The 27,280-nt window shown below is 42.6% G+C and overlaps 1 protein-coding gene across 3 annotated transcripts in view; it reads left to right on the top strand.

The window, feature by feature from the left end:
- Positions 1-27,280, top strand: part of FLT1 (fms related receptor tyrosine kinase 1) — a 138,800-nt gene that overhangs the window by 49,667 nt on the left and 61,853 nt on the right. For all 3 annotated transcript variants that reach the window (XM_073340752.1, XM_073340742.1, XM_073340762.1), the window contains one exon: positions 20,060-20,174. In XM_073340752.1, the coding sequence (XP_073196853.1) occupies positions 20,060-20,174 (115 nt within the window). The remainder of the gene's footprint in view (positions 1-20,059; positions 20,175-27,280) is intronic.

Here is a 27,280-nt window from a genome sequence, read left to right as displayed (position 1 = left end):
TGTCCAAGGCCCCGCCCCTTGGGGGGGGCGCAGAGCTGGCCTCCGTACTGGTAAGAGTTCCGCTTTACTTTCATCCCTGATTGTACCCTTCTTTAAGATATGCAAATGAGAATCATCTGCTGTACTATTCTCACCAATAGGTGGCACCAGAAATCTCTACATGTGCTTTAGTAAGGAAAAGTTGCAGTTCTCCATTTCACCAACAGTATTTCCTATATTTGTTCCATTAGAAGTACCAGTTTCAAAACTGTAATTAAATTTGATCTTTTTACTTGTAGGTAAGGCATAGGTTTAAAGAAATTACAATGGCTTTTTCACTGAGGAGTCCCTGGTGAAAGCCATATAGACTACGACATTGGATCCTTTTAATTTGACCTGAAAGTTTATCATTTTTTCATATTTTTATGTGAAATATAGGGTGGAATTGATACAAGAGTTGGTTCTTCTTGCTTGGGAATCAGAGTGATGTCCTATGTCTGCGCAACATCTCTCTCTCTTCACAAACACAGGACTGCACTACTATATAGTAGATCATATAATGAGAAATAAAACTTAATCATTTCTAACCCCTGAAGCCTCAGTTAATGAGATGAGAAGAAATGAGCTTTAACATGTGATCAAAGGATAAAAGCAACACATTAAATATCAGTCATGGGCTCTATTGCAAGTTTGTCTCCAGATCTGTTTCAAATGTGCTTTCAAAACCGTTGTTGCGATTCTCTTTTAATACTCCCCTTTCCTCCTTGCAGCCCTCATAACAAATAAAAAATATAGATGCTCCATTTTTAATACTTCACATATTATTTATGCCCTTTGAAATACTGGGTGAAAGTTAGTCGTCAGGAAAAGACATAGATACCTAAATAATTGGGGGCCCCTTGCTCCAAGGAGGAAGTAACCTGGCACAGCTTACTTCCCTCTCTGTGCCAGCTCAGTTGCACTGTCTGGTACATTGGAGAGGCAGAGCCAAGTCTTCACCCACTCCCTACCCGCCTGCCCAGGAGAGTGATTAGTGGCCCCGTGGCCACTGCTCTCTCCCTTGCATGTAGGGTGACCAGACAGCAAGTGTGAAAAATCGGGACAGGGTTGTGGGGGGTAGTAGGTGCCTATAGAAGAAAATGCCCCAAATATCGGGACTGTCCCTATAAAATAGGGACATCTGGTCACCCTACTTGCACAAAGACTAGCAATGCAGGTAGCCTGTACAGGGGAGTAAGGAAGTAGATTATGTCCCTTTACTGCCCTCTGTGGGGCACATAAAATAGCTCCAAACTGAGCTTTTAGTGTGTTGCCTCCCATTCCCGGTACATCACAAGTGATGCCAGCGACATCCTGATTGTCTGCATCTTCCACAAGTCCTTGGTCCTGTGGCAAAGTTGCTGCCCCAACACCCCCCTCCTGGCTTGCTCTAGCATTGCAGCAACTTTTGCCTCAGTTTCTCCCACTGTCCTTTGGCCACCTGGGTCTTTGGCCAGACCACTATATAAAGTCCTACCCCTTCCAGGGCCACAGAGTCCTGTATCACAGTCCAACAGAAATACTCAAAACAATTGAATCTTCAGCCCCACTGCTCAGCAGGCTGCCTCTTGCTCATGTGTGGGCCATGCCTAGTCCCAGCTCCTGGGCCTCCAACAACCCACTGCCCAGGGGCTGGCACATTCCTCCTCCCACTCAGGGGTTCAGACAGGATGCTGCTCCTCAGGGTTCCTGTCTCCTTTTCTCTGCTTTCTCAGCCAGCTTTCAGGGCTGCTTCTCAGAGAGGAGGAACAATCCAGCTCCTCTCCCCAGCTAGACTCACCCAACTCTTCATGCGTATCCCTAGCTTTCCGCCAGCGGGGGTCTGATAACTAAGTTGAGCCACCTCATCTCCAGCTGTTCAGGATGAGCTCTGTATGGGGTCTGGGAGTCGGGTGGGTAATTGAACTGTCACAGGCTGAACCTTTAAGGGCCAGCCAGCTTGTGACAGGCCCCAGTTAAGGAATGCACTGAAGCATGTGTTATGTCCCACTGACTTTCACTGGGACTTAAGGCTGTGCTTAAAATTATGCATGTGCTTCAGTACTTTCTTGAAAAGAGATGCTTTCCTGAATTTTGTCCTTAGTGTCTTTCCTATGCTGCTCCCTAACACATGGGCACTCTCCTTGAGCTGATCCATAAGACCATGACCCTTTCCTCTTTTCAGGCCTTTCAGACCCACTTAGGTGTGCTATCTATTAAAAAAGTAGCTAGGTGTTAATTGCTAGGCCAAGAGCCCTTTGGGGATTATTGATGTTTGGAAGGGAGGGAAGTAGTGTTGATTGTAAGTTTTATCCCTCTTCCTGCTCTATGACTTTTGCTTGTCTTCTCAAATTGTGAGCTCTTTTGGGCAGGCCATATGTCATACTCTGTGTTTAGACAGTGCATAGCACATTGTAGGTCCTACCAAAATACAAGTGAGATAAAATAATAATAGTTTATGTAAAGTGTGTGCATGGAATTTTGAGGTCCTGTTCTCCGCACTTTCCCTTCTGCAGCATGAGAATCCCAGCTGACATTGCAAGGGACAATTGTCCAGAAAGGCTGGGATTCTGGAGATTGTTATATCCTGTCAGTGGAGGATCGAATATGCATTCCTGGTGAGTTTTAGGATGTATATAGCACATGACAAAACACTAAACATTCAGTTGTCAAAACTAGGGTTGTCAAGCGATTAAAAAAATTAATCGTGATTAATCACACTGTTAAACCATAATAGAATACCATTTATTTAAATAGTTTTTGATGTTTTCTACATTTTCAAATATATCGATTTCAATTACAACACAGAATACAAAGTGTACAGTGCTCACTTTATATTTATTTCTGATTACAAGTATTTGCACTGTAAAAACAAAAAAAATAGTATTTTTTTAATTCGCCTAATACAAATACTGTAGTGCAATCTCTTTATCATGAAAGTTGAACTTACAGATGTAGAATTATGTGCAAAAAAACTGCATTCAAAAATAAAACAATGTAAAATTGTAGAGCCTGCAAGTCCACTCAGTCCTACTTCTTGTTCAGCCAATCGCTCAGACAAACAAGTGTGTTTACATTTGCAGGAGATAATACTGTCCACTACTTGTTTAAAATGTTACCTGAAAGTGAGAACAGGTGTTCGCATGGCACTATTGTTGCCAGTATCGCAAGATATTTACGTGCCAGATGCACTAAAGATTCATATGTCCCTTTGTGCTTCAACTACCATTCCAGGGGACCTGTGTCCATGCTGATGACAGGTTACGCTCGATAACAATCCAAAGCAGTGCAGACCAATGCATGTTCATTTTCATTATCTGAGTCAGATACCACCAGCAGAAGGTTGATTTTCTTTTTTGGTGGTTCGGGTTCTGTAGTTTCTGCATCAGAGTGTTGCTCTTTTAAGACTTCTGAAAGCATGCTTCACATCTTGTCCCTCTCAGATTTTGGAAGACACTTCAAATTCTTAAACCTTGGCTAGAGTGCTTTAGCTATCTTTAGAAATCTCACATTGGTACCTTCTTTGCGTTTTGTCAAATCTGCAGTGAAAGTGTTCTTAAAACGAACAACATGTGTTGGGTCATCATCTGAGACTGCTATAACATGAAATATATGGCAGAATGTGGGTAAAACAGAGCAGGGGACATACAATTGTCCCCCAAGGAGTTCAATCACAAATTTAATTAATGCATTATTTTTTAATGAGCATCATCAGCATGGAAGCATGTCCTCTGGAATGGTGGCTGAAGCATAAAAGGGCATACAACTGTTTAGCATATCTAGCAAATAAATAACTTGCAATTCCAGCGACAAAAGTGCCATGCAAATGGCTGTTCTCACTTGCTGGTAACATTGTAAATAAGAAGAGGGCAGCATTGTCTCCTATAAATGTAAACAAATGTGTTTGTCTTAGCGATTGGCTGAACAAGAAGTAGGACTGAGTGGACTCATAGGCTCTGAAGTTTTACATTGTTTTGTATTTGAGTGAAGTCATGTAACCAAAAAAAATCTACATCTGTAAGTTGCACTTTCACCACAAACAGATTGCTCTACAGTACTTGTATGAGGTGAATTGAAAAATACTATTTCTTTTGTTTATCATTTTACAGTGCAAATATTTGTAATCAAAATAATGTACACTTTGATTTCAATTACAACACAGAATACAATATATATGAAAATGTAGAAAAACATCCAAAATATTTCATAAATTTCAATTGGTATTCTCTTGTTTAACAGTGCAATTAAAACTGCGATTAATCGTGATTAATTTTTTTAATCATGATTAATTTTTTTGAGTTAATCATGTGAGTTAACTACAACTAATGGACAGCCCTAGTCAAAACCTCTCTGTGAGGTAGGTCAGCATTACTATATTTAGTTTGGAAACTGCGGCACAGAAAAATTAAAGCTAAAATTTTCAGACTTCAGATGTATAAAGTTAGGTATGGAGCTCCAGAGTTTGCCATCTACATAAAATTGGCCTCATTTTCAAAGATGCTGACCACTGGTATCTCTCCTAGTGAAGTCCGTGGGAGCTGCGGGTGTTCCCCTTCTCTGGATTTAACTGCCTCACTTTAGGTACCCAAGACCTCTATTAGTGTCAGCTTTGTGTAGTTAGATCAGCCAGTGCCTGTTTATATGCACAATGTGAAGATTTGAACACTCCACTTGATAAACCCACAATTATTTGTACTACAGCGGTTACTATAGCTCCAATCAGGGATCAGGACCCCATTTTGGTAGCATCCTCCATACATATAATAATAAAACAGTCCCTCTCTCAAAGAGCTTATAGTCTGAGCCCAGTTTCTGCAAAGATTTCTGCATATGATTAACTTTACCCAATGTGAGTAATGCCATTGAAATCAGTGGAACTACTCACAATGCATGACATTAAACACATGCTTACATTTTTGCAGGATTGGGGCATAAAGGTACAAAAATGGAAACCACTTGAAAATGTGGCTGTTTCTTTAAATCTTTATTCCCTCAGTATTTCTATAGTTGAAATTTAAAACATATTGCAGTATAGTCCTTGGATTCTGTGTATTGTTTTAAGATCATGCAGATACATTGATTCTATGTGATTAATCATGCAATGAACTTAAGTAACTCACCTTTGTCAATTATGTGGGCTAGTACCAGCAGGATGGCTACATTTAAGCCTGTTTCCATAGTTTCCTGATGGCAAATTAAAGAATGGGATTTTTAAAAATTGTTCTAACATTGCTCAACAAGTTTGTCTTTATGGAATCGAGGGGGACAAATAATGTAATTAAAATGTCCCTGTTTTTCCCCTACTTTGCTCAGATTAACTCATTTACTACTAAGGAACTTGTTCCTATATATTTTTCAAATTTCTGGTGGGATTTTGTCCCTCCCAAAACACTAGTCATATAAGGACAAGGAAAGACCCATCTGGGGATAAGAGAAAAGGTTGTTTTTGAAGCTCACCCAAAACTAATGGGCCCAGAGAGAATGCAAATCAATGGAGAGAACAAAATGAGACTAAAAACAGAGGGAAATAGAATAATAAAAACGAATGAGAAAAGCATGTTGTTTTAAAATGTTGATTTTCTCTGGAAAATCTTTCTCCAGCCTCAACTCACCCCAACTAAAGTAATGAATGTGTGTTAATATCCCATAGCTAGATCAGCCACTGCTCATATACATCTATGTGTTTCATCCCAGCATCAGATGTATTGGGGAGAATCCCCAACAGTTATTCAGTGTAGGTCGGAAAAGGCAGAGCAGTCCCAACAGTACAAATCATCTTCCCCAGCATATTTATACCAAACCTGAGTTGTCACCTCTAGTCTCATTTTATCTAGCGTCTGAATCTCCTCTGTCAGATTCAGGGCCAAAGGTCCATGGCTTCAGTGGAGCCAGGCTGATTTACCTCAGCTGAGCTTCTGGCCCTTCTTCTCCACAAGTCTCATTCTGGGTGGAATTAAACAGGTGCCATAAGCAGTGGTGTGCAGAAGTGTTTGCTGTGGGACGCTCATTCAAATCAATGGGAGTCATGCCTTGAAGCTTTAGAGGTTAGCGTCTCAGTGTGGAACACCTGCTCAAAATGACTGATCCTGCAATGTGCCCTGCAGATTTGTGTTTGTCTTACATTTATCTGGGCAGAGGTTGCCAAGGAAGGCACAGTGGGATATTGATATTGTTCAGCACAATCACTGGTTTCCTGAGCACTGACATGGTGTTATTCTTTGGGCGTTTCTGTCTCTGGACAGTTCCACATTGACCGTGGACAGTTGAAGAGATATCCTCATCATGTTCTGACTGAGTTTCAATTGATTTGACCCGTCTGAACCTGTAAACACACACAGCACTGGAATGTTATCTTGGATGGTTTAGCTCCCTCTCCCCCTACCCTTCCATTATGTTTAGGCTCAAACAAACTGAATACCAAGTGAATAACCTATGCCAGCTCCCCAGAGAGCAACGCTGCAAACACAGCAACATTATTATGTTGAATGAGTTTTGTTTTCTTTGAATGCTGGTTACTATTTTGGAGGTATCTACAAAATATTAGGCACTGGGAAAGTTGGGGCCTGATTCTCCTCTCTTACACCACTTTTAGCCTGGTTGTAGGTCCATTGTGTTCAATGGAGTTACTGCTGATTTAATACAGAATAAGTAAAAGGTTTAGGCCCTCTGAGTGAAATTCTCATCCCTGCTTTGGCCCTTTACACCAGGTAAAAGGGCCAGAGCAGCATAAAAGGGGCCCTAAAAGTCCCAGATCTGGGACTTCCCTCACTTGCAGGAATTGAGACAGATAGCTGTAGGCTGTACTGAGAGAACACCCTCATAAGCCCTAAGCATACATTCTTTCCCGTGCACTTTGGGAAAATGCAGTAATAAAGGATTGAGAGTCTTGTGCCTGCCCATAGAAATCATCCACGTGGGATTCCCAGCATATTCACTACTGTTGAGACTGTGGGCAGGAAAAGCTAGGGCTCTTTGATGAAAATAAGAACGCTCAGGTGCAACAAAGGAGGGCCATGTGTGATTGCCAGTAGATGGGATGATCTGGGTTAATGGATGGCAGAGGAGCGGATTGACCCTATTCAGTTATTATAGCCATTTTAAAAGGTAGTCTTTGTCAGAAAGCAATCAGAGAATTCAAGGTACTCAGCACCAAACTGCAGAAAAGAACATCAGTGCTACAGAAAAAATAGATTAAGGACAAGACAGGTTAGTTTAGTTGGAAATTGGCCTGAACTAAAACCCTGGATCAGAACACCCCAAGAGTCTTCAATATCTGAACATGAATCCTATCTGCACTTTGCAATGGCCCTTTTCTATATAAAGATTCACCTGGCAACCTCTCTTCCAAAGCATCCCCTGAAGGTGAGAGTGATCACCTTCTAAATGAGCTTTGAGCTCATTTCTACATAGGTGGCCCTCCTACACCACAGTGACGGGCACCTTCCAGAGACAAAGAGATGTGAGCAGCTCACACCCAGGCAGAAGCTTAGAGTTTGCATTGAGAACAGCCTAGGTATAGAAGGCCTGATCCTGCCCTCGTGGAAATAAGTGGCCAAACTCCCACCAACTTCAATGGGACTGGAAGCAGGCCCTGTGTGCAGAGACAGTCTAATTGCATTTGTACATTGCTTATGTGGGTATACTAATAAAGGGTTGAAGGGCAGAGTCATTAGGATGTGCTTGGATAGATGACTGGAGGAAACTAGGGTTGGAACATTGGTGAGGTATGTAAAATTAACAAGTAAAGAACAAATGTTAATTGGACTTAATTAGAAATGTACTGAAGCACCCAAATTTAATTGTGGCTGTCTGCAACCATGGATGCCCATTAGCTTGTCCACAGTGTCTGTGTTGTATGCTGTTCCCTGTGCCACCTTCTATTTTCAGGAAGGGAGGAAGAGATGGCAAAAGTAGGTCAGATACCATTAAATCAACAGGTAGTTCAAGAATGCCTTTGTTTAATTTGACACGTGGCCAGATCCTCAGCTGGTCTAATTTTACATCAGCTGAGGATCTGGCTGATGGACTCTATGGGTCTGATTCTCATTTACACAAAGGAGCCTTTACGTTATTCTGGTAGCCTAAAGTAGGCTTAGAGCAGGTGTATATATATATTTTCCCCACTTAAATGCACCTTTACATTGGCAAAGATGTGTAAAGAGATCTAAGTATAAATGAGACTCCTGGTCTACATTCTTCACTCATCTTTTTAAAAACGTGCACGCATACATGCTATGATGTGTCGGTTTGCACGTAGCATGGGCAGAGAACTGAAATTCCCATTAAAGAATTTTAAATCAAGTAAAGAGAATGAGAAGGAGCCTCCCAACTGAAATATTTTCAGCATTGCTTCACACTGAACAAATGAGCAACTAAAGCAGGTCATCCTATACTGTAGGCTTCCATTGTGAGCCAAAAATTGATGTTCACTAATGAGCAGCCACTTCTGTCCTGTGGAAATTACTAGAAAAGTGCCCCTGGTCCTTTATGTGCATCTTGCAAAATAATCCTTTCAAATATTTTACCTATAAAATGCCCTGAGAATAAGACCTGATGTATTTGTCAAACACAGATTTGCTTGTTTTTGTATATCAAGGCTTGGGATAGTTTGCCATTGTCTGTCCTTCTTGTAATGATACAGTAAATGTGGCAAACAATTATTTCTGATGAATCTACTGTGCATATTGTAAATGCTATCAAAGGATTCATTATGTGCCTTAAATGAACCAAAAGTTTGATCGTTCAAATTTCAGCAGTACTAGATTTAAAATAGCTCTTAATCAGAGTTTCGCAAGTCTAATAAAAGAATGCTTAAGCACAAGATACAAGATGTTGCCAAGGTCTTTTTTTTTTTTTAATTAGAGATGAATCAAACCACGCTGGTTTAAAACACACACACACAAAAAAATACAACAATGTCCCAGATATCCCAGAGGACTGTTACTGACTGTTATTAAACCATAATGAAAATGCATTTGGATATTGTGCAAATAATACTTTGAACAAACAGCCCTTTTGAAAGTTCAACCAGTTGAAAATGCTCGGCCACACCGAAGAGGATTCCCCAAGTTAGAGATAGATGCTAACTCTGGAACACACAGAAACTTTAAAACCAGTAGGACTCGTAACGTATGCTCGACTCCTGCACTGCTGAAGTCAATGGAAGCTTTGCCATTTGCATAAGTGGTTGCAGGATCAGACTGTATCTGTGCTTAAATATAATTATTAATGTATTTATCATTATATTTCATTATATTAAGCAAACCTTTCTCAAAATATAGTGTTAACATTCTTACTCCTTTGTTTTTATTCCCTCTCCCCCTTCACATAGAATAAAAGTAAACTGCTATGTCTGTCGGTATTTTTTCCTCACCCTTTTCCCTGTCTTTCCTCTAATTAACATTTTCCTTCTCCCCTCTAAATATCTCCCTCTGTTCAGTCTCATTCTCCTCCTTTTTTGTGCCTCTCCTTGGGGATGGCTTTTCCCCTCCTCCTACATCCAGTGCCACAATTGACTCAGAGTTGCCCTAAGTCCTCTACCCAAAGCCGTGTTGAGGGCGGACCACCCGGCAGGGCACTGGCAGCAACTCAGTTTAGCAGTGGCTCTTTGTCTCCACTACCGCTCAGCTGTTCTCTGGCGAATGGAATTGACATTGTCTGGTGAGCAGTACAGGGAGGGAATTGCTGTCTAGAGCCAGGTATCTCCAACCAGCACCACTGGAACACGGGAGAGGAATTCCAGTATCCTTCTTAAACCTTGAGTCAACATTGCCCTGAATGGCAGCTCTGTTTAGTGATAATACAAGTAACCCATAGGTTATTTGGGTGGAGGTGAGACAACTGTGCCATGCCAGATAATCTGGAGAAGTGTAGTGTAGGAGGAAGAGGCTCTCCTCTTCCTGGACAGCAATAAGCTTGGTCCTGTATAACGGTTTTTTTGTGAGGATGGAGATTTCATGATGATCTGGGTCCTGGAAGGATGCAGATACAGGGCTCTGCATCAGGATCTAAGTGGGGTCTTTTGACTGCATTCTTGACTGAGCAGAACGTTCTGTTTGAGTAGAGAAAATAGACTAGCGTAGCAGGCACTGAACAACATCTGCCTGTGTTCTCTTGGAAACCCTGAGCTTGGGCTGTGTTTCCAAATCAGAGATTTGAGAATCGAGAAAAAAAGGGAGTCAGATTGCCCAATTTGGTCCTATTACCTTTATGGTCCTTCCCTTTAGCCTTCTGACTTCTCAGAAGTCCTGATACTTGAGCATGTCCTTTCCTCCTCCACTAAATGAAATGTTAAAACCAATCTCTGTTGCAACAGTAAGGAAAGACGTTTCAGCTGTTAGCTCCATTGTTATGCTTTGAGCAACATCTCCGTAGCTCCAGCCAATGCTCATCTCAGCTATAGGAAAGGTAGGGGAATTGGCCCTTTCTCAGAGTCAGAGAGGGAAAGTGAGAGGCTGAGTCCCAGTGACTGTACAGGAGATCTGAGTGATTAGCATCTAGCAGAGGGAGGAAAGGAGGTGGAGGACCAGGAAGGAAGGAAGGAAGGATTGGCTGAAACAAAATCTTATTCTGAGTTTGTAAGAACTGCTGAGCAGTGTGCAGCAGGAAGCAGAGTGTCAAGAAGCAAAATGCAATTAGCCAATAACAAAAACCAAGGTATAATAATCCCATGTTGCCTTAATGACCAGAAAAATTGATGCACGTTTGCTTTCAAGCACTGTCACTTTCCTGGTGGGCCACTGGTCTCACAAGCTGTAAAGCAATTGGAAGAGAACTCATTCTTTCAGCAACCATTTGCCAAGTCATCTTCATGATCTACTATTGTAGGACACTTAATTATATCGATTAATGTATCTCTCATGGATATGATAGCCAGGAAAAAAAAAGTCGGATGACTAAGGGGTTTATGACGGTCGTGAGAAGAATATGGACAATTCAGTTGAGGTGGGAATGTCATTCCTGGCTTCTGACACATCTGACTTTTCTTTTCATTCCATGCCCCAGACAAATTTCCTGATCATACTGGGAGCTCTTAGGATGATAATGTTTTGTTTGAGAAAATTCAGAACAACCAGTCCCCAGTAGCAGCCCCAGCAAATAGTTCAGGACAAGTTGTAGTGCTTGAAACTGTGACCATGGAAAGAGAACGGATTGTATAGTCCAGCTACACACGGTTAATAATAAGAAAGACTCCTGTAATTCCCAGCCAGCTTTACCCTAAGTCCATGGCTGCATGTTAGGAAAGCCCTGTGGGGTCATGCTTTCTGTCACTTGCTTTTTAGTGTACATACGGAGTAACCCGGATCTATGCCAGGAGAATGGGAGCCAGAGTTAAAGCATGGGACCTGGGACACATGGGTGCTCACAAAGAACATACACTGGTCCCTCTCCTCCTGTGACCTGAGCAGAGAGATTGAAAAGAAACTTTTGTCTTCATCCTACACACAAGTGGCAGAGTCCAAGGGAGTGGTCACTGAGCAGTCCCTTGCTCCCCTGCTGCTCATTAAGGGATAACTATTCAGCATGGCTTATAGGGTCTTTGGCCAGAGGTCTCCCATGCAGAGGGGGGCTTGACCGACTCCAGTGAGTGGTGCTGGTTGGTAGAGACCAGCAGTTGGTTGCCATCTGCAAGCTGGTAGGTGTCAAATCTGACGTGAGCTTGTGATGTCTGATCAGCTTCCAGTGGGCAGGCATTGACATCACAAATACCACCACCTCAGCTGGCCCTGGCTGGCACCTGTGACAGTCACAGCAGAGAGGCCAAGGACCAGCGAGGGTGAAGAATGACCTACCTTCTTATCTCCAGGTCAGGTGTGAGGCACATTGAGGAGTCAGTGCGGGGAAGCTTGGACTGCTGCTGTCATGCTGTACCTGTCACTGTGAATAAACGGAGGATTTCATGTACCAGGCTTTCAGTCCAGCCCTCTTACATAAGCACTAAAATACAAAGACACTTTTAAAAAAGAGAAACAATTTGTAAAAATGTAGCCATGTCCTAACACTTACTGAAAATGTGCTCCAAAAGCATATTGCTATTTATTTATTCCTTTAATATGGTAGTCTGGCCATCCTGGGTGAAATCTCGGCCCTATTGATGTCAATAGGGCAGGTATTTCACCCTATCACTGATTACTTTTGACACAGCACCTGCAGTAGCAAAGGAACATTTATACCTTGTCTCTTCAACAGGTGAACACATTATAACTCTGGCAGCCAATTAAATTCAAACACATTGGCAAGGTACCAGCAAATATTCTTCCCCACTCCCATAGAAGACATTTTACAACATCTCCTTGCTCCTTGCTACTCTTAAGCCCCTTTGTTTTCTGACTGAAAATGATTCAGGATTCCTAACAATGTGTGATTACTTTGTGCTTTGTGCTATGGATTACACAACAGCACAGACGGCTTTTGTTGTAGAACCCCAATGTGCAGATAAGCATAGTCTCATGTAATCTGTGTTTTTGGTAACCAAAGGGGAAACTAGTTTCCCTATGTTCTTCACAATTCTAGAGCTTAGGTTTTCCGGATCCTGTATCTTTAAGTCAGTATTGTCATGATCATATCTTGAATGATGCAAAACACTTCATCTCTTGGCCGTAAGTTTGCCCAAACTCTGATGAAGACAATTCTTTAGTATAAACATGATAGACGCTGAGAAAGGTGATATGATTTGGTTTTATTTTTTTTAACCAGTGTTAAAAGTTATTAACCCCAATGGCTGTGTGGCTTTCTCTTGCTCTTAGTACCTATGCTGTCTCCCAATTCAGTCTCATCACTCTAGCTTCACAGAAGTAGTTGTTTATTGACAGTGCCCGAAAACCATTAAAACTCAGTTAATAAATATGAGAGACACCTTGAATAAGATGAACTATGGACAAGATGCATGCATCCGATGAAGTGAGCTGTAGCTCACGAAAGCTTATGCTCAAATAAATTTGTTAGTCTCTAAGGTGCCACAAGTCCTCCTTTTCTTTTTATGGACAAGGTGTCAGTTGTTCTTAAGATCTCAATATTTCTTTACAATACCTATGGATTTGCTGAGAATGGAATACTCTTTTGAGGACAGAATGAGATTTTAAGTCTGGGACAGCTTTGGTAGGCTCCCAGGATCTCACTGGTAGGTTTGGGAATGAGGAATTCAAATAATGTGAATACAGAAGTTGCCACCCTCTTTCCTAATATAATACAGAGATCCAGGTTCTTATAGTGGAACACATCACTATATTATCTGAGCTGCAACTTTCAGATCTTGTTCCAGGTTGGGGCATGCTGGGTTCCAGAGTTTTGGTTCAGGTCCATCTGTAGTACAGGAAGTTCAGTACACCCAGAGAATAACTAGAAAAATCCTTTGCCGGAGCCCTCGCAAATCAATGTAAACCATCAATACTGGTAACATGACTATTTTTATTTTAATATTGGTGTTTATACCTATTAGGCTCTAGAATGAAACTGGTTTGTGTTTTGACTTCAGTGGAATAAGCCAAAATGACATGTAGTACACTCTCACCCTGGAAACTTTTCCCCATCAATAGTTATAAATATACCACACTATTATGCTTGGCATGTGGTATGCAAATAGAGGTAAGAGTTCTGAAACTCATTAGGAAAGGGAGAGGGCTGTGGAGTAGAGTGAGGACAGCGTGAAGCTAAGGTTGATAACAGTGGCCTTGTCCAGAATAGGCCATGGGAGTTTTCTTATCTTGCTTTGGCAGGAGGTGCTGTGAGCTTCCTGTGCGAAATCAGAAGCATATGCTGCTTTCCTCTTGTTGTTTGGCTTCCTCCTCTACACAAGACGGTTCCCAGCACTGTGATTATCTTTGCATCTTCAAACATGGCACACTCTACTTCCTTAAGAGCTTGATGTATTCTTAAGAGTCAGGCTCACGCCCCTCCCCCAAATTACTTCTGAAGTGCTGGTATGTGGCCAATTCCACAAATGGCATTTAAAGTTGAACTTCGGGTTCCAAAAAACTCCCACAACCAACCAAACAAAAACCCTCACAAGCATGTAAATTCATAAAACTGAAAACCAGGGAGTTAAGTTTGTCCATGGTCTTAAGTCCCTTCTTTAAAAGGCGGGAAGTTTTTTGTTTTCTGACTGTAACTACGATGCATGTGCTTTGAGCTTCCTGAGAATAGGGAGTGTCAGATTAACAGCTTTGACCCTTCATTCCCCCTTCGGCATTTTCCTCTGAAAATCCAAAATAGAATTAATGGCTTCTGGTTTTACAAATGAATAGCCTATTTCTCAAGCACTTGACACAACAGGGCTAAAGCGTGTGTGTTTGTATACACACACGCATGCACACATCTTAATTAGGGGAAGAGAAAACGGAATTCAAGAGACACAATTTACCAGATCTTGTAGCTAAGACATTGGCCTGGAACTTAAGCGCTCTGTATTCGGTCCCAGGTTGGTCAGATTCCCTGTGTGACCTAGGGCAATTCCCTTGGGGTGGAATTCTGTCCCCATTGATATCAATGGGATTTTTGCCACTGACTTCAGTGGGGCCAGGATTTCACCATTAATGTCTCTGTGCCTCAGTTCCCCATCTGTAAAATGGGGATGATAGTGCTTCCTTTCTTCCACCTTTTGTCAGTCCTGCTTAGACTGGAAGCTGTTTGGGGCCTGGACTGTCTCTTTGTGTTTGTACAGTGCCTGGCACAATGGACCCTTATCCCTCCAGTCACGGGCGGAAGGATTCCTAACCTTTAACCCCACAGGAATCTCCTTACCACTTAGTGTGAACACTGGGGTCTGATTGTGCCCTGATATATACACTTACCTACATGTGTATACATGGAACCAGCACAAAAGGGCATGAAAGGATCTGTGCGAAGGCAGGTGTAAGGCTGGGGAGACTGACCGCATTACTTATGAGCATGCTGGCACAGCTCTAACTTGTTTGTGAATTGCTGTGTGCTTTCCATTGGTCTGACTCCAATCCTGGTGTAAACCCTCCTGGGTGTGCAAGGAAACTAAACTCAGCTCAACTGGAGTCCCCCTAACTCCAGAGAGTTCCAGGTAAAAATAATCATTTCAGTCCCTGTTTCCCAAAGATTTATGGGATTTCCCCACAGCAATTCACTTTTTGGTTACAAACTGGAGCACCCCACCTATTTTACATAGTGAATAATTTGAAGAGATTGGCAAACAACAACACAGACAAAAATGCATAGATGAAGTTATACGAGGAGACCCACATTGAGGCATCAGTTGAAATAATTGGAAGATGATTATGATTTTTCAGTCCCAGCCAGAATGGATTTGTATAGCTCCATTCTTGTTTGTACCTTTTCAAACATCATTATATAAACACAAACTTGGCTCAGGGCTTATATTTAAATCCAGCTCAGACTTTTCCCTTTCTGTTACAAGATATGTGCCCTTATAAACCAAAGTAGGAGGCATGTTTTTAATTACTCTGCTTTACCTATTGCACAGCTCTAGCCAGTTCTGCTGGGTTAAACAATGAGACTATGTGGCTCACTCAGAAATAACAGGGTGGGGGGAAAGATTAGGTACTGAACTGGCTAACAAGGTCAGGACACTGAAAACCGTTTTCGTTCTGCATAGATATATTTAATGGTTTGAGAACAGAATTAAAAGAAGTCATTCAAAATGTGGCTAACTGGTACTAATGAATTTGATTTTCCATTATAATTGCATTACTTTATAGTCAGCAGTGTGAATATAATACAACACGCAAAGTCCATCGAAGCCACATATGTACATCCCTGGGGAAAATTCCATCCAATGTTTTTCTTATTTATTATTATTATTATGCTGGGCATCATACAGACATATAACAGAGATAGTCTCTGTCTCAAAGAGTTTACAGTCTAATCATACATACTCCCCTGTAAATTATTCTCTTACAGAGAATAATTTCAACTAGGTTCAGAGGCTGCAGACCTATAAGGGATTTATGAGATCTCTGGCATAGCCGATGCACAGCCTAATTCTGATTGTGAAGCCCTTTTCTTCTAACCCTTCCCACCTTCCCTTGCCAAATTATTTTTCAACAAGTACTTTTATCAAAAAGAGACCAGACTTTCAACACTGCAGCAAAGAGACGTCAATGTATTCAGTGAGGCAAGACTACAATTTCACCTGCTTCAAAGGGCAAAAATCTGACAAAGAAACACCTGAGGGACAAGAAAAACAGTTGAACTGAGATCATGATGCCTCACCTGATAGTGATAAGATCCCTCCCCTACCCCAACTACAAGAGACTAGATGAATAGTCATTTGTGTACAGACAGTCTAGAGGTCACTGCAAATCACAGCAATATGGAAGCATTATTGGCCCCATCTATATTACAGTTTCCTCCAATTTAGTTTCCTGTTTTTCAAACAGGCTGTTAAAAACACTGTATTTGTTGAAGAGTGGTGCAGGCAAAGTGGACGGGGGTTAACTTTATTTGAACCTCTCTAAACCCTATTTTTGTCCTTGCGTGCTCTTGAATGAGTTGATAAAATCATCTTAAAAAGAAAAGGAGTACTTGTGGCACCTTAGAGACTAACCAATTTATTTGAGCATGAGCTTTCGTGAGCTACAGCTCACTTCACGAAAGCTCATGCTCAAATAAATTGGTTAGTCTCTAAGGTGCCACAAGTACTCCTTTTCTTTTTGCGAATACAGACTAACACGGCTGTTCCTCTGAAACCAATCATCTTAAAGTTATATCCTATCCACTTACTCAGGCCTCCACGAGTGTGCTCACAGAAACTGATTTTTGAAACAGCATATGGAAAGCATGAGAGAAATATTTGGGTAGATAGGGCAGGACATATGAAGGGATGTAGGTGTTGCAACGCTGAGTATCACAGCACCTAACTTCTTAGTGCCTAGAAAATCACAGGAACAACACTGCTATTCACAAAGCTATAAGGGTGTGTCTTCACTACCCGCTGGATCGGCGGGCGGGGATCGATTTATCGCATCTAGTCTAGACGCGATTATCGACCCCCAAGCACTCTCCCGTTGACTCCTGTACCCCAGCGCTGTGAGAGGCGCAGACAGAGTTGATGGGGTAGCGGCGGCAGTCGTCTCACTGCAGTGGAGACACCGCGGTAAGTCGATCTAAGTACGTTGACTTCAGCTACGTTATTCACGTAGCTGAAGTTGCGTAACTTAGATTGACTCTCCCCCCCCAGTGTAGACCAGGGCTAAGTTAGGCACCTAGGCTCTTTATACAATGAAGGGTGGGGGAGACAGGTGCCTTAGACTGAGATCCACAAAGCCAGCCTGCTGGGGTGAGCTGCCTAAGCTAGCCAATGGGAAATGCTGACCAGAGGAGTGTGTGCTGAGCCCTACCCCTCTCTCTGAGATAGGAGCTTAAGGGCAACTCTGTGCAAGAGTTCTCCCATCGGTGCAGTTAATCCACCCTCCCAAGAGGCGGCAGCTAAGTTACTGGGACAAGCTCTCCCGCCAACATAGCGCTGTCTACATGCGGCGTTAGGTCAGAATAACTATGGATTTTTCACACCCGAGCAATGTAGTTATACCAATATAGGTCTGTAGCATAGACCAGCCCTAAGTCTGGGTTGCAGGGAGGTGCCTCGCTCTGCTAGTGACCTTTGAACAAGAACCAGCCACCCAATGGCAGCTAGCTTAGGAGCCTAAGTCACTTCTTGCATGAATTAACTCTGTGCCTGCCTTGCTCCCCACAAAATGGTTTGAGGAGGAGGTGGTGGTACCACCTTATAACTTGTACCCAGTTGTTAGAGCACTCACCTGGGATGTGGGAGAGCTGGGTTCAGTTCCTCCTTCTCTGCTACGGGAGGGGGGGCTCCAGAAGGGTGTGCTAACCACCAGGCTATGGCATGTACTGATGTGGGGCTGTCTCAATCTCTCCTGTTGAAGCTGTTGCACTGTGGATAACTACTGAACAAATCATTGGAGCAGGGCTTCTGGCCCTGGGGTCTTTCACCACGCAGGTGGATCCTCACAAACACTCTCTCACACTCTGCCCCAATGACTGTTCCACTGTGGATGAATTCTTAAATAGTCATTTAGCCAGCAAGAGAGAGAATGACTCTAGCCTGATGGTCAAAGTACGCACCTAGGAGGTGGGAGATGGCCTCCCCCACTTCAATTCTTTTCTCCCCCTCTGGAAAAAGGAAGAATTGAGCCTAGGTCTCCAGCATCCCAGGTGAGTGCTCTAGCCATTGGACTAATCATGATGAAGTGTACACTAATACCTCCTGGCCTCATCCAGCCAGATTTTGAATGGGCCCTGAGCTGGTAGGCATGCTCAGAGGCTGCCTGCTAGATCAAACACCGCATGTGACTTAGGCAGCTGAATGTCTATCTTCCCCTGGTTTGTGAATCGCTCTGGGGTTGGGTACAAGACAGGTGTCCGGACACCTAGAGTGGGGCAGCAGTGCATATGCCCCAGGGCCTAAAACTTAGGTTCCTAGGGAACTTTTACAGCAGAAAATTAGGAGCCAAATAAGTTTCGAAATGATCTACAGGGTTAGGCAGCAGCCAAGCAGCGGTTTTGTGTCGCAGTGGGGACTTAGGCACCTAACACTGGCATTTAGGCCCCTGAGTTGTTTTGTGGATTGTACCCAGAGTGCATACCTGCCATCCCAGTCCTCTCTATCGCTTCCCCCACCCTCCACATGAAGGAGCATGACCCTTCACTGTAAGATGGCTGAGCCATCCCTGCATCATAAGGAATTCTTGGGGCAGAAAGCCACACATCTGTAATGATGTCCAAATTAGTTAATGAATCATCATTTTGAAAGGTTGTTCAATTAGTTAACATAACGATAGTTAAGGTGATATTACTCTTGATGTAATGCAAAGCATTTTAAAATTATTGTATGGTGTAAACCATCTACAGTGATACAAAAACAATAAAGGAAGCAAGCAAAATGTAGAGTTATTTGATTCTTTGATCAGTTTAGTAGTACTGTAGCTGTCAGTGCACAACCAAGTGGTTTTAAAGGTGACTTTTCCAAACAGCCTGATGTACATATGAATCCAATTTGCTGATGAGCATTAAATGTATTATATTTAAAAACTTTGGTGTGTTTGAAGAACATATCAAACTTGAAAGACCTTTTACACAAATGAAGGGGCAATCTCTTCCTTTTAAATTGGGATTGAACGTGTTAGTTAAAACTATAATTAGATGTCCTGAGAAAACATATGAGATGGACAGAATGTAACAAACATTCCCAAGTGTTTATTTCCATATGTACCAAATTAAGTTTTGGAAAACAAATTAGTTCCACCATGCCACATCTGCATGTTCTGATTAAAAGATGATTTGTAGTGTAAGGCATTAATGTAGTATGATTTTAATTCAGCTTTTAAAAAAATTTTTTGAAACCCTTTGGCAGTTAGATAGAACTTTTTATTTTGTTTAATTTGCAAGATTATTTGGTTGTAGTTTTATTACCTGTCTAGTAAACTGGAAGTCACAGCAGTAGATATTTTACCATTTGTAAATTGAAAGATAACGTGGAAGATAATCTGTTGAAACAAAGAAAATCAGAGCTTGTGACATATTTTTTGTGATAACCAAAAGAACCTGCACATAAAGAAATTGCATCGGAATCATTTTTAAAAAATTGACCTCAGAAGTTTTTAAACTTTGTCAGCATTTTAAGTCTTACAATAATATAAATAATAATTAAAGCTAAGGCTGAACCAGAACGGTGGGCTTCAAACTTTGGAACACTGGAATCAGAATACTGGGCCCAAACAGTCCCAAATTTTGATTCAGTTCAGATTCTGGTTTATAGCTGAATTTCACGCCTGAAGCCCAACTCTATTGTGGGTCAAACAAGAACACAGAGTCAAAAGAACTTTCGCTCTTGGGGGAAGTTTGGATCTGGATCTGAACTTCAGCCTCCAGCCCATGTTTGCCAATGATATCAAGAAGCATAGATGTAATTGGCCAGCTTATCAGAGCCCTTACAGCTCCCATTGACGTCCCTTAGGAGCAGCAGGCGGTTAGGACAGCGACTTGTTCTTCAGAATCAACTGTTCATTCCACACTCATTTTGCTAAGAGAAGCATTTGATTGCTCCTGTCCATAGGTATGAAGTTTGCTCTAACACCGAGGGACCTTTCATCTTGAAAAGTGGCAGCAGCACAGGGAACAGAATCCAGAGCATCACTCAACACATGGCAATGATAGAGGGAAAGAATAAGGTATGGTTGAAGGAGTCAAACATATCACTACGATGCTAAGGCACTATCCGGGGATGTATTTTAAGAGATCATTGAGCTAACACTGAATAACTGAATGCCATGGTATTGTAAATGTTTTAAATTTGAAGGACTGCGTACATGCATCTCTCTCTCTTTCTCTCTCTCGGACACACACAGAGTTTGGTTTTTATTTACAGATATAGGGGCTGGTGCTGCAAAAAGGTACTTCCTTCTGTGCCTAGTCCTATGAAAGGCTTTGGGACTATGGATGAGAATAACTGTTGGTAGCCCTGGGCCTATAGGCTTTGTCAGAACTGAACATAAGCATGAAGGGGCAACTTATAATTACAACTCACAGTTCATTTTCTGTGTGAACATTTACATTTTCACTTTGATGCTGTCTGGGAATGTGACGAAGACATGAAAGTGTCAAAAGACCAGTGAGAACATAGAGCACCAATGGGACCAATAACTTTACAAGCGTAATCTAAAGTTACACTTTGCTTAGGTTTGTACCAAAATTTCATGTGATATTTACTCCATTTCATGCCATTGTGCAATTTCTCTTATTTTTGATAAGAGTATAGCACACTCTGCTCTCATCACAGCTGGAATACTAATTTATAGGAATACTGCTGTAGACATTTTTAAAAGGTGTTGAAAAATTGGAGAGGATTCAGAGAAGAGCGACAAGAATGACTATGGGTCTGAAAAACTTGCCATACAGTGAGAGACTTAAAGGGTTAAATGCTTTTAAAGTATAGATGAGACATTTAGGATATGTCTTGAGCTGATGGTGGGATGGCTTTTTAATCTAGCAGTCAAAGGCATAGTATGATCCAATAGGTGAAAGTTGAAGCTAGACAAATTCAAATGGAAAGTAAGGCTCCAGTTTTTAAGATCGGGGTAATTAATCGTTGGAACAGCTTACCAAGGGATGTGGTGAATTCTCCATCATTTGAAGTCTAAATAAAGACTGGATTTCTTTCTAAAAGATATTCTAGTTCAGTCACAAGTTATTGAGCTACATGCAGGAATCACTCAGTGCGGTTCTGGGGCTTGTATTATGCAGGAGATGAGACCTGTGATCACAGTGGTTCCTTCTGTCCTTAAAATCTATTAACATAGTTTGCCACTAGAAAAGCTAAGCACTGTATCTGGTCTTACAGTCTAGTTTGACTTGTGGCAATAATGGCAGATAGTATTACAAAGAAGTAAAACCTTATCCTAGTGCAGTGGTTCTCAACTGTGGTCCACCGTTTGTTCAGGGAAAGCCCCTGGCAGGCTGGGCCGGTTTGTTTACCTGCCACATCCGGAAGTTTGGCCAAACGTGGCTCCCACTGGCCGCAGTTTGCCACTCCAGGCTAATGGGGGCTGCGGGAAGCGGCGCGGGCCAAGGGATGTGCTGGCCGCCCTTCCCGCAGCCCCCATTGGCCTGGAGCGGCAAACCGTGGCGAGTGGGAGCTGTGATTGGCTGAACCTGAGGACGCGGCAGGTAAACAAACCGGCCTGGCCAGCCAGGGGCTTTTCCTGAACGAGCGGTGGACCGCAGTTGAGAACCACTGTCCTAGTGCCTTTAATTCCCAATATTTGTGAAGGGCTTCATAAAACTTCAGGTGACATACACAGGGGCCCTCATTCTCAGTTACACTAAGGCTACGTCTACGCTGTGTTGTAAATCCCACAGTGGCGAGTCTCAGAGTCCGGGTCTATGGATTCAGGCTCATACTACCACACTAAAATCAGCAGCATATGTGTTGTGCCACCACCCATACTGAGCTTCAGAGCCTGAGCTCCAGCTTGAGTCCAAACGCCTACACAGCTGGTTTATAGCACCATAGCATGAGCCCATGTAGACCTGGGCTCTGCGACTTGCTGCCACAGGTTATAAAATGCAGTGTAGACATACCCTTAGTTCCCTTTACTCTGCTGTGGCTGTGTAAAAGGGCCTTACAGTGCATGAATTACAGCTACACCCACTTTAAGACCCCTGTCCACTGTCAGAACAATATAAATGGGGATTAGTATAACTGAGAATCAGGCCTGGGAATCGTGACTTCCACCACTACTGTATTATTTATATGTTCCCAAAGGTGTTCGTGGCACTGTACATATAAGAATGGTTACTGGCCCTGTGGGACTTTTAGTCCAATTCAGCCAGGGACTGTGCAAATGATTAAGGATCGAGGCAAAGATGGGAGAGGCTAGAATTGGAAGATTACATGAAAAACATGGTTTAAGGAGGGTTTTGAAAGAGGAAAAGGAAGTCATTTGGGGCACAGGAAGAGGGAAGCTGTTCCACGTGGGGATACGATGAACAAAAGACAGTGAGAACCCAATTATGTTCCAACAGGCATCTAGCCATGCTGAAAGTGGTCCTACCTGGCCACCACACATTGAATCAGCTGTGCAATAGCCAGACCTAATCTGTTTGTGTGTTGTGCTTTTTGGAGACAGTGGAAGGGGAGGGGCTTAAATGTCAGGCCAACTTCCAGCCCACGGCAAATAAGTTCCTCCCTGGAGGAAGATGCTAATAATGGATCCTCGCTGCGGGATTGCAGAGTTTGTTTGAAGTCTTTGGCAATCAGCCATTTTTTGAAGCATGCCCAGAAGTGCATCTGAAATGATGGTTCCTGTGTGTGTGTATTATTGAAAGTTTTACAATGAAACACAGTTGTTCTCCTTATCTATCCAACGTGCTGTTAATCCCAGAATGGACTGTGTGGGGTTGCTTTGTGGCCACGTGTCTGCACTAAAAGAATAGCATTTAGAAGTCACCAGAGTTATGAGTTACTGCCAAACTTTTTCATGCATTTTAGCTATAACGCTGATAGCAAAAAGGGAGCTGATAAGGAGGCTTCTGTAATTTTTATGAGCCATCTGAAGCACAAATAATCTTTTCTTGAAATGTGGTGGTTAGCTCCAGCTAGGTCAGTGTAAGTTCTCCTTGCCTCTGAAGAGTTGCTTTTCCCAGGTCTTCGGGCCCTGTTTGGCTGAGGACAGATAGCTCTTCTAAATGTGCTCTCTGGCCCTTGGCATAGTTTCTTGCCAAGTCTTACGTTGCCTGATTTCTACATACGTGGCTGACATAGAGTAGTCAGACATTTTTATTGCCAGGAGAGATTGTGGTTTTGCTGTCTTTGCAGTCAACTTGTGTAGGATTAGAATCACTGACATATCTAGTTAAAAAATTCATTCATTGTGTTCCAAAGCAAAGTCAAAGTGGAGACAGTTGAGACAAAAGCTTCCTGATTGGGAGGAATGTTGAGCCCATTCACAGAACTAAGCAGACTGGATATGACATTTCATCACAATGTCAGCTGTTACTTTAAAAAAAACTCTCAGAGAACTTCTGAATACCTTCTGTATTGATACATCCATGTTCCTACTATTCCTATTTCCAAGCATAAAAGGCATGAAGCTCAGTGTGAGAAGTAGACAAAGGCAGCACTTAAAGGACAGGGTGGAAAGTTGGATGGGATGGAGCAAGGAGGAAAGAGCTGAGGAGTGAGCTGGGATGGAGCTGGGCACCTGAGAACAAGGATCTTAAAACTGATGTGAAATGACAGAGGAAACTGGTGAAGGGACTGAGGGATGGAACAACAAACATGATTAGAGCAACTTGAAAGGATAGTTATTTTGGATAGAGGGAGAGAGGAAAACTGAGACAGGGGAGGCCAAAGACAGTTACAGTAATTAAGGCAAGAGATGAACAAGGCATGTTCAAAGGTTTATTTTTGGTAATCAAGGTAAGTGTTTGGGTCTTGCCTAAGGAAGAGTTGCCAATTCTGTCCACGTTGTGTGTAAATAGAGCATTAGAGCCATATCAGGTCATGGTTCTCATTGGTTTGGCTTTTTGTTTCAGTGAGTTGGTTTGTTGTCTGTATGGAAATATAAATGCAACCTCTAGTTTATTATTAAGTTTAGCCCTTCCCGCCCTTCCCCCCCTCCCCCCTCCCCCTTTTGCATGGGTAAAAGAACACAGGAAGGGTGTGCGACATTATTCATTTAGTGACACAGAGAAACCATGGTTGTGACAGTGTTTTAGTAACATTTCCGCTGAAACCTCTCTAAACAGACATTGAGAAACTTGAGTGGTATAATGGAATAAGTCAATGATGTAAGCAATAATACTTAATCATCAAATAACTGTTCAAGTGATTCAATTCCCACACCCAAAGTTTTCATTCTCACATTGGACTTTCTCATTGATTTTCTACAGTGTAATAACTCAGATTATTTTTAGATTCTTCATATAAACTGATCCATTCAGTTCTTAAGAAACATCAGTTATGAGTGCTCCCAGCTAAAATTAGGGCTATATTTCATGCAATGCTAATACTGGCAGTTATCCTTAACTGGAGCAACAACTCATTGCAAAGGCAATATGTGGGTGACCTGCAATAAAAATAAAGTAAGAAATGGTGCATTAATCTATCCCTGTGTGTGTGTGTGTGTTGCCTGACACTTCCCATTATAAGACCCTGTTTTCAGTTGCATATAACTGCCAAACTTCAACTGTTTGGCCTGAAATTTTTCATTCCACGTGTTTGCCACAGGATGAATTTGTTTTTGAACATTTCAGCCAAAACAGTTCAGCTGTTTCCAAGAATGAGGCTTGGGGAAATAACTTGTTTTGCCCATGTTAAAAAATCCTGGCAACCTTTTCTTTCAAAAGCTCTGACTCCCTCATGCTTTGAGGCAGGGACCTGAAATATGGCAGAGATGAGGGGTTTCTTGTGAGGGCTGTGCCTTTTGGTGTTCCCATGATAATGTGGAGGAGAAAGCTGCCTGATTCAAATGGAGAGGAGACAGGGTACTGGGGGTGAGGGCAGAAACTGGAGTTGAAGGCTGGCAGGCCTTCATTCATCTGCTGTCAGGGAAGAGGGAAACTGGGACTGAAAGTCTGGCAGGGCAAGGAGATTGGGACTGCGAACTGGAGCAGAAACTAAGACTGAGAACCAGCGGGGTGTGGGGAAGGAGGTGAGGAAGGAGGAGAGACAGAGAGCCAGGGTGTGTGGGAAGAACTAGGACTGGCTGGGCAAAGAGATTGGGACAAGGCCCTGGGTGGTTGGGGAGAGGAACTCTGAGATTGGACAAGGATCTCAGGAAGGAAAATTTGGACTGAGAGCCAGTGGGGATGGCGAATGTGGGGAGGGATAGCTCAGTGGTTTGAGCATTGGCTTGCTAAACCCAGGGTTCTGAGTTCAATCCTTGAGGGGGCCATTTGGGATCTGGGGCAAAAATTGGGGATTGGTCCTGCTTTGAGCAGGGGGTTGGACTAGATGACCTCCTGAGGTCCCTTCCAACCCTGATATTCTATGATTCTATGGGCAGGGGGGGAGCATGTATGGAGGCCAGAGGGAGGAGAAAGACCAACTGGATGAAGAATTGGTAGTGGGGAACGTATACTGTCTGGGCAAGGAGACTGGGGTGTAGGGGGAACTGGGAAAGGCTGGGCAAGGAGACTGGGAATGGAGAGTCTGGAGTAGCAAGACTAGGACTTGCTAGGCAAGGAGACTGGGATAAGAAGTCTGAGGAGTGGAGACTGGGACTATGTAGGCAAGGAAAATGGGATTGGGACAAAGAGCAAGAGTTGGGAAAGAAACAGGGCAGGGACAGGTTGGAGCAAAAGAGTCTGTTTCCACTAGAGCATGCTCCCCTCCAGAGACTGGAATGGAACAAAAGATCCCCGAGTCTCTCCATTCATCTGCTGTCAGCAAATAGCTGTGAAGCCTTCTGAGAAAGAGTGTGTCTCATCTCCTCTAATACTGGTCCACTGGTCCACATAGAGGATTACAACCTACTACTGCTGTGAGCTACTCTCTTAGCTCAAGTGTCAGATGGCTGTGCTATGTGGCTCAAAGCTCCAACCCTGCTGATGAAACCATGGGGCTGTCAATATGATGCCACAAGACAGAACTACTGTTTTTCAGTTTGTTTTTCTAAAAGCTGGGAATTACACACACACACACACAAACTAAGTTAAAAGGACACTAAGAGCACTTAGAAGTTAGGAAATGCCAGAGTTCAGGCTATTTGTGCAACCTTAATTCAGCCCCCTTGTGTGTATTATGCATTATGATACAGTCTTCAATTACATGATCACATACTAGTTTTTCCGACAGGACTCCTGCCTCATGGGGTGGGATGAGGATGACTCAGGAATTTGTAGTGAAGGAGACTCTTGTTTGTAAGACCCCTGCTTCATTTGCTGCAGAAGTTAGAAGGTCTGTCGGGAATGAGGCAGAGGGTTTCAGAAAGAGAAGGGATGATCTCATGGTGAACGCAGTTGAACAATGCCTGAGAGAAATGGATTCTGTCCTTTCCTCTACCACAAAATTTCTATGTGATGCTAGTCAAGTCACTTAAACTAAACTTTTCCCAGGTGGCCACTAATTGTGTGTTCCTCATTTTCTGGGTGCCTAATGAGATCCTGCTGTATGATCTGCAGAAGTGCTGAGTGCTTGCAGCTGTGATGAAGTCAACGTGAATTGTATTTTGGACATAGACAGTGCTATGTAATGCTAAGTACTCTGATAAATCATCTCCTCAACATCTCAAATTGGGCACCCAACATTACTGGCTACTTTAAACCTTAAACTCTCACTGCCTCAGTTCCCCATGTGTGAAGTGGGGATAATACCACCCCCTTATCCAGGGGACTTGTGAAAATTAATTCAAGTTTGTGAAGCACTCAAATATTATAGTGACGCGTGCCAGAGAAAAGCCCATGAGGAAATGAGTGATTCTGTCTTTGGACCAGGATTGAATAATGAGCAGTAAATAAGGCATGGGGGCCACAAATTGAACAATGAGGAGAAAACAAACTATTGAATAACTGCTCATTAAATGAGCATTGTGCACTGAACGACGCAGGGCTCCTGTGGAAAAAAATAGTATGTAATCATGTAATTAAAAGCTAAATCACAGTGCATATGTACAAGAGGGCCAAATTAAGGTTACACAGGAAACCTTAATTCTGGCATTTACTAACTTTGGAGTGTTTGGCTATGCAATATATGATAATATATGATTTAGCGAGAATTAATACATGACCGTGTAGTGTGGTATGTTATGAAGGTTTTATTTATTTATCTATCCAT

Source organism: Lepidochelys kempii, chromosome 1 (assembly GCF_965140265.1).
Source record: "Lepidochelys kempii isolate rLepKem1 chromosome 1, rLepKem1.hap2, whole genome shotgun sequence".
Lineage (NCBI taxonomy): Eukaryota > Metazoa > Chordata > Testudines > Cheloniidae > Lepidochelys > Lepidochelys kempii.
Note: the sequence above shows the minus strand (reverse complement) of the source record. Positions and strands in the feature narration are given on the sequence as shown.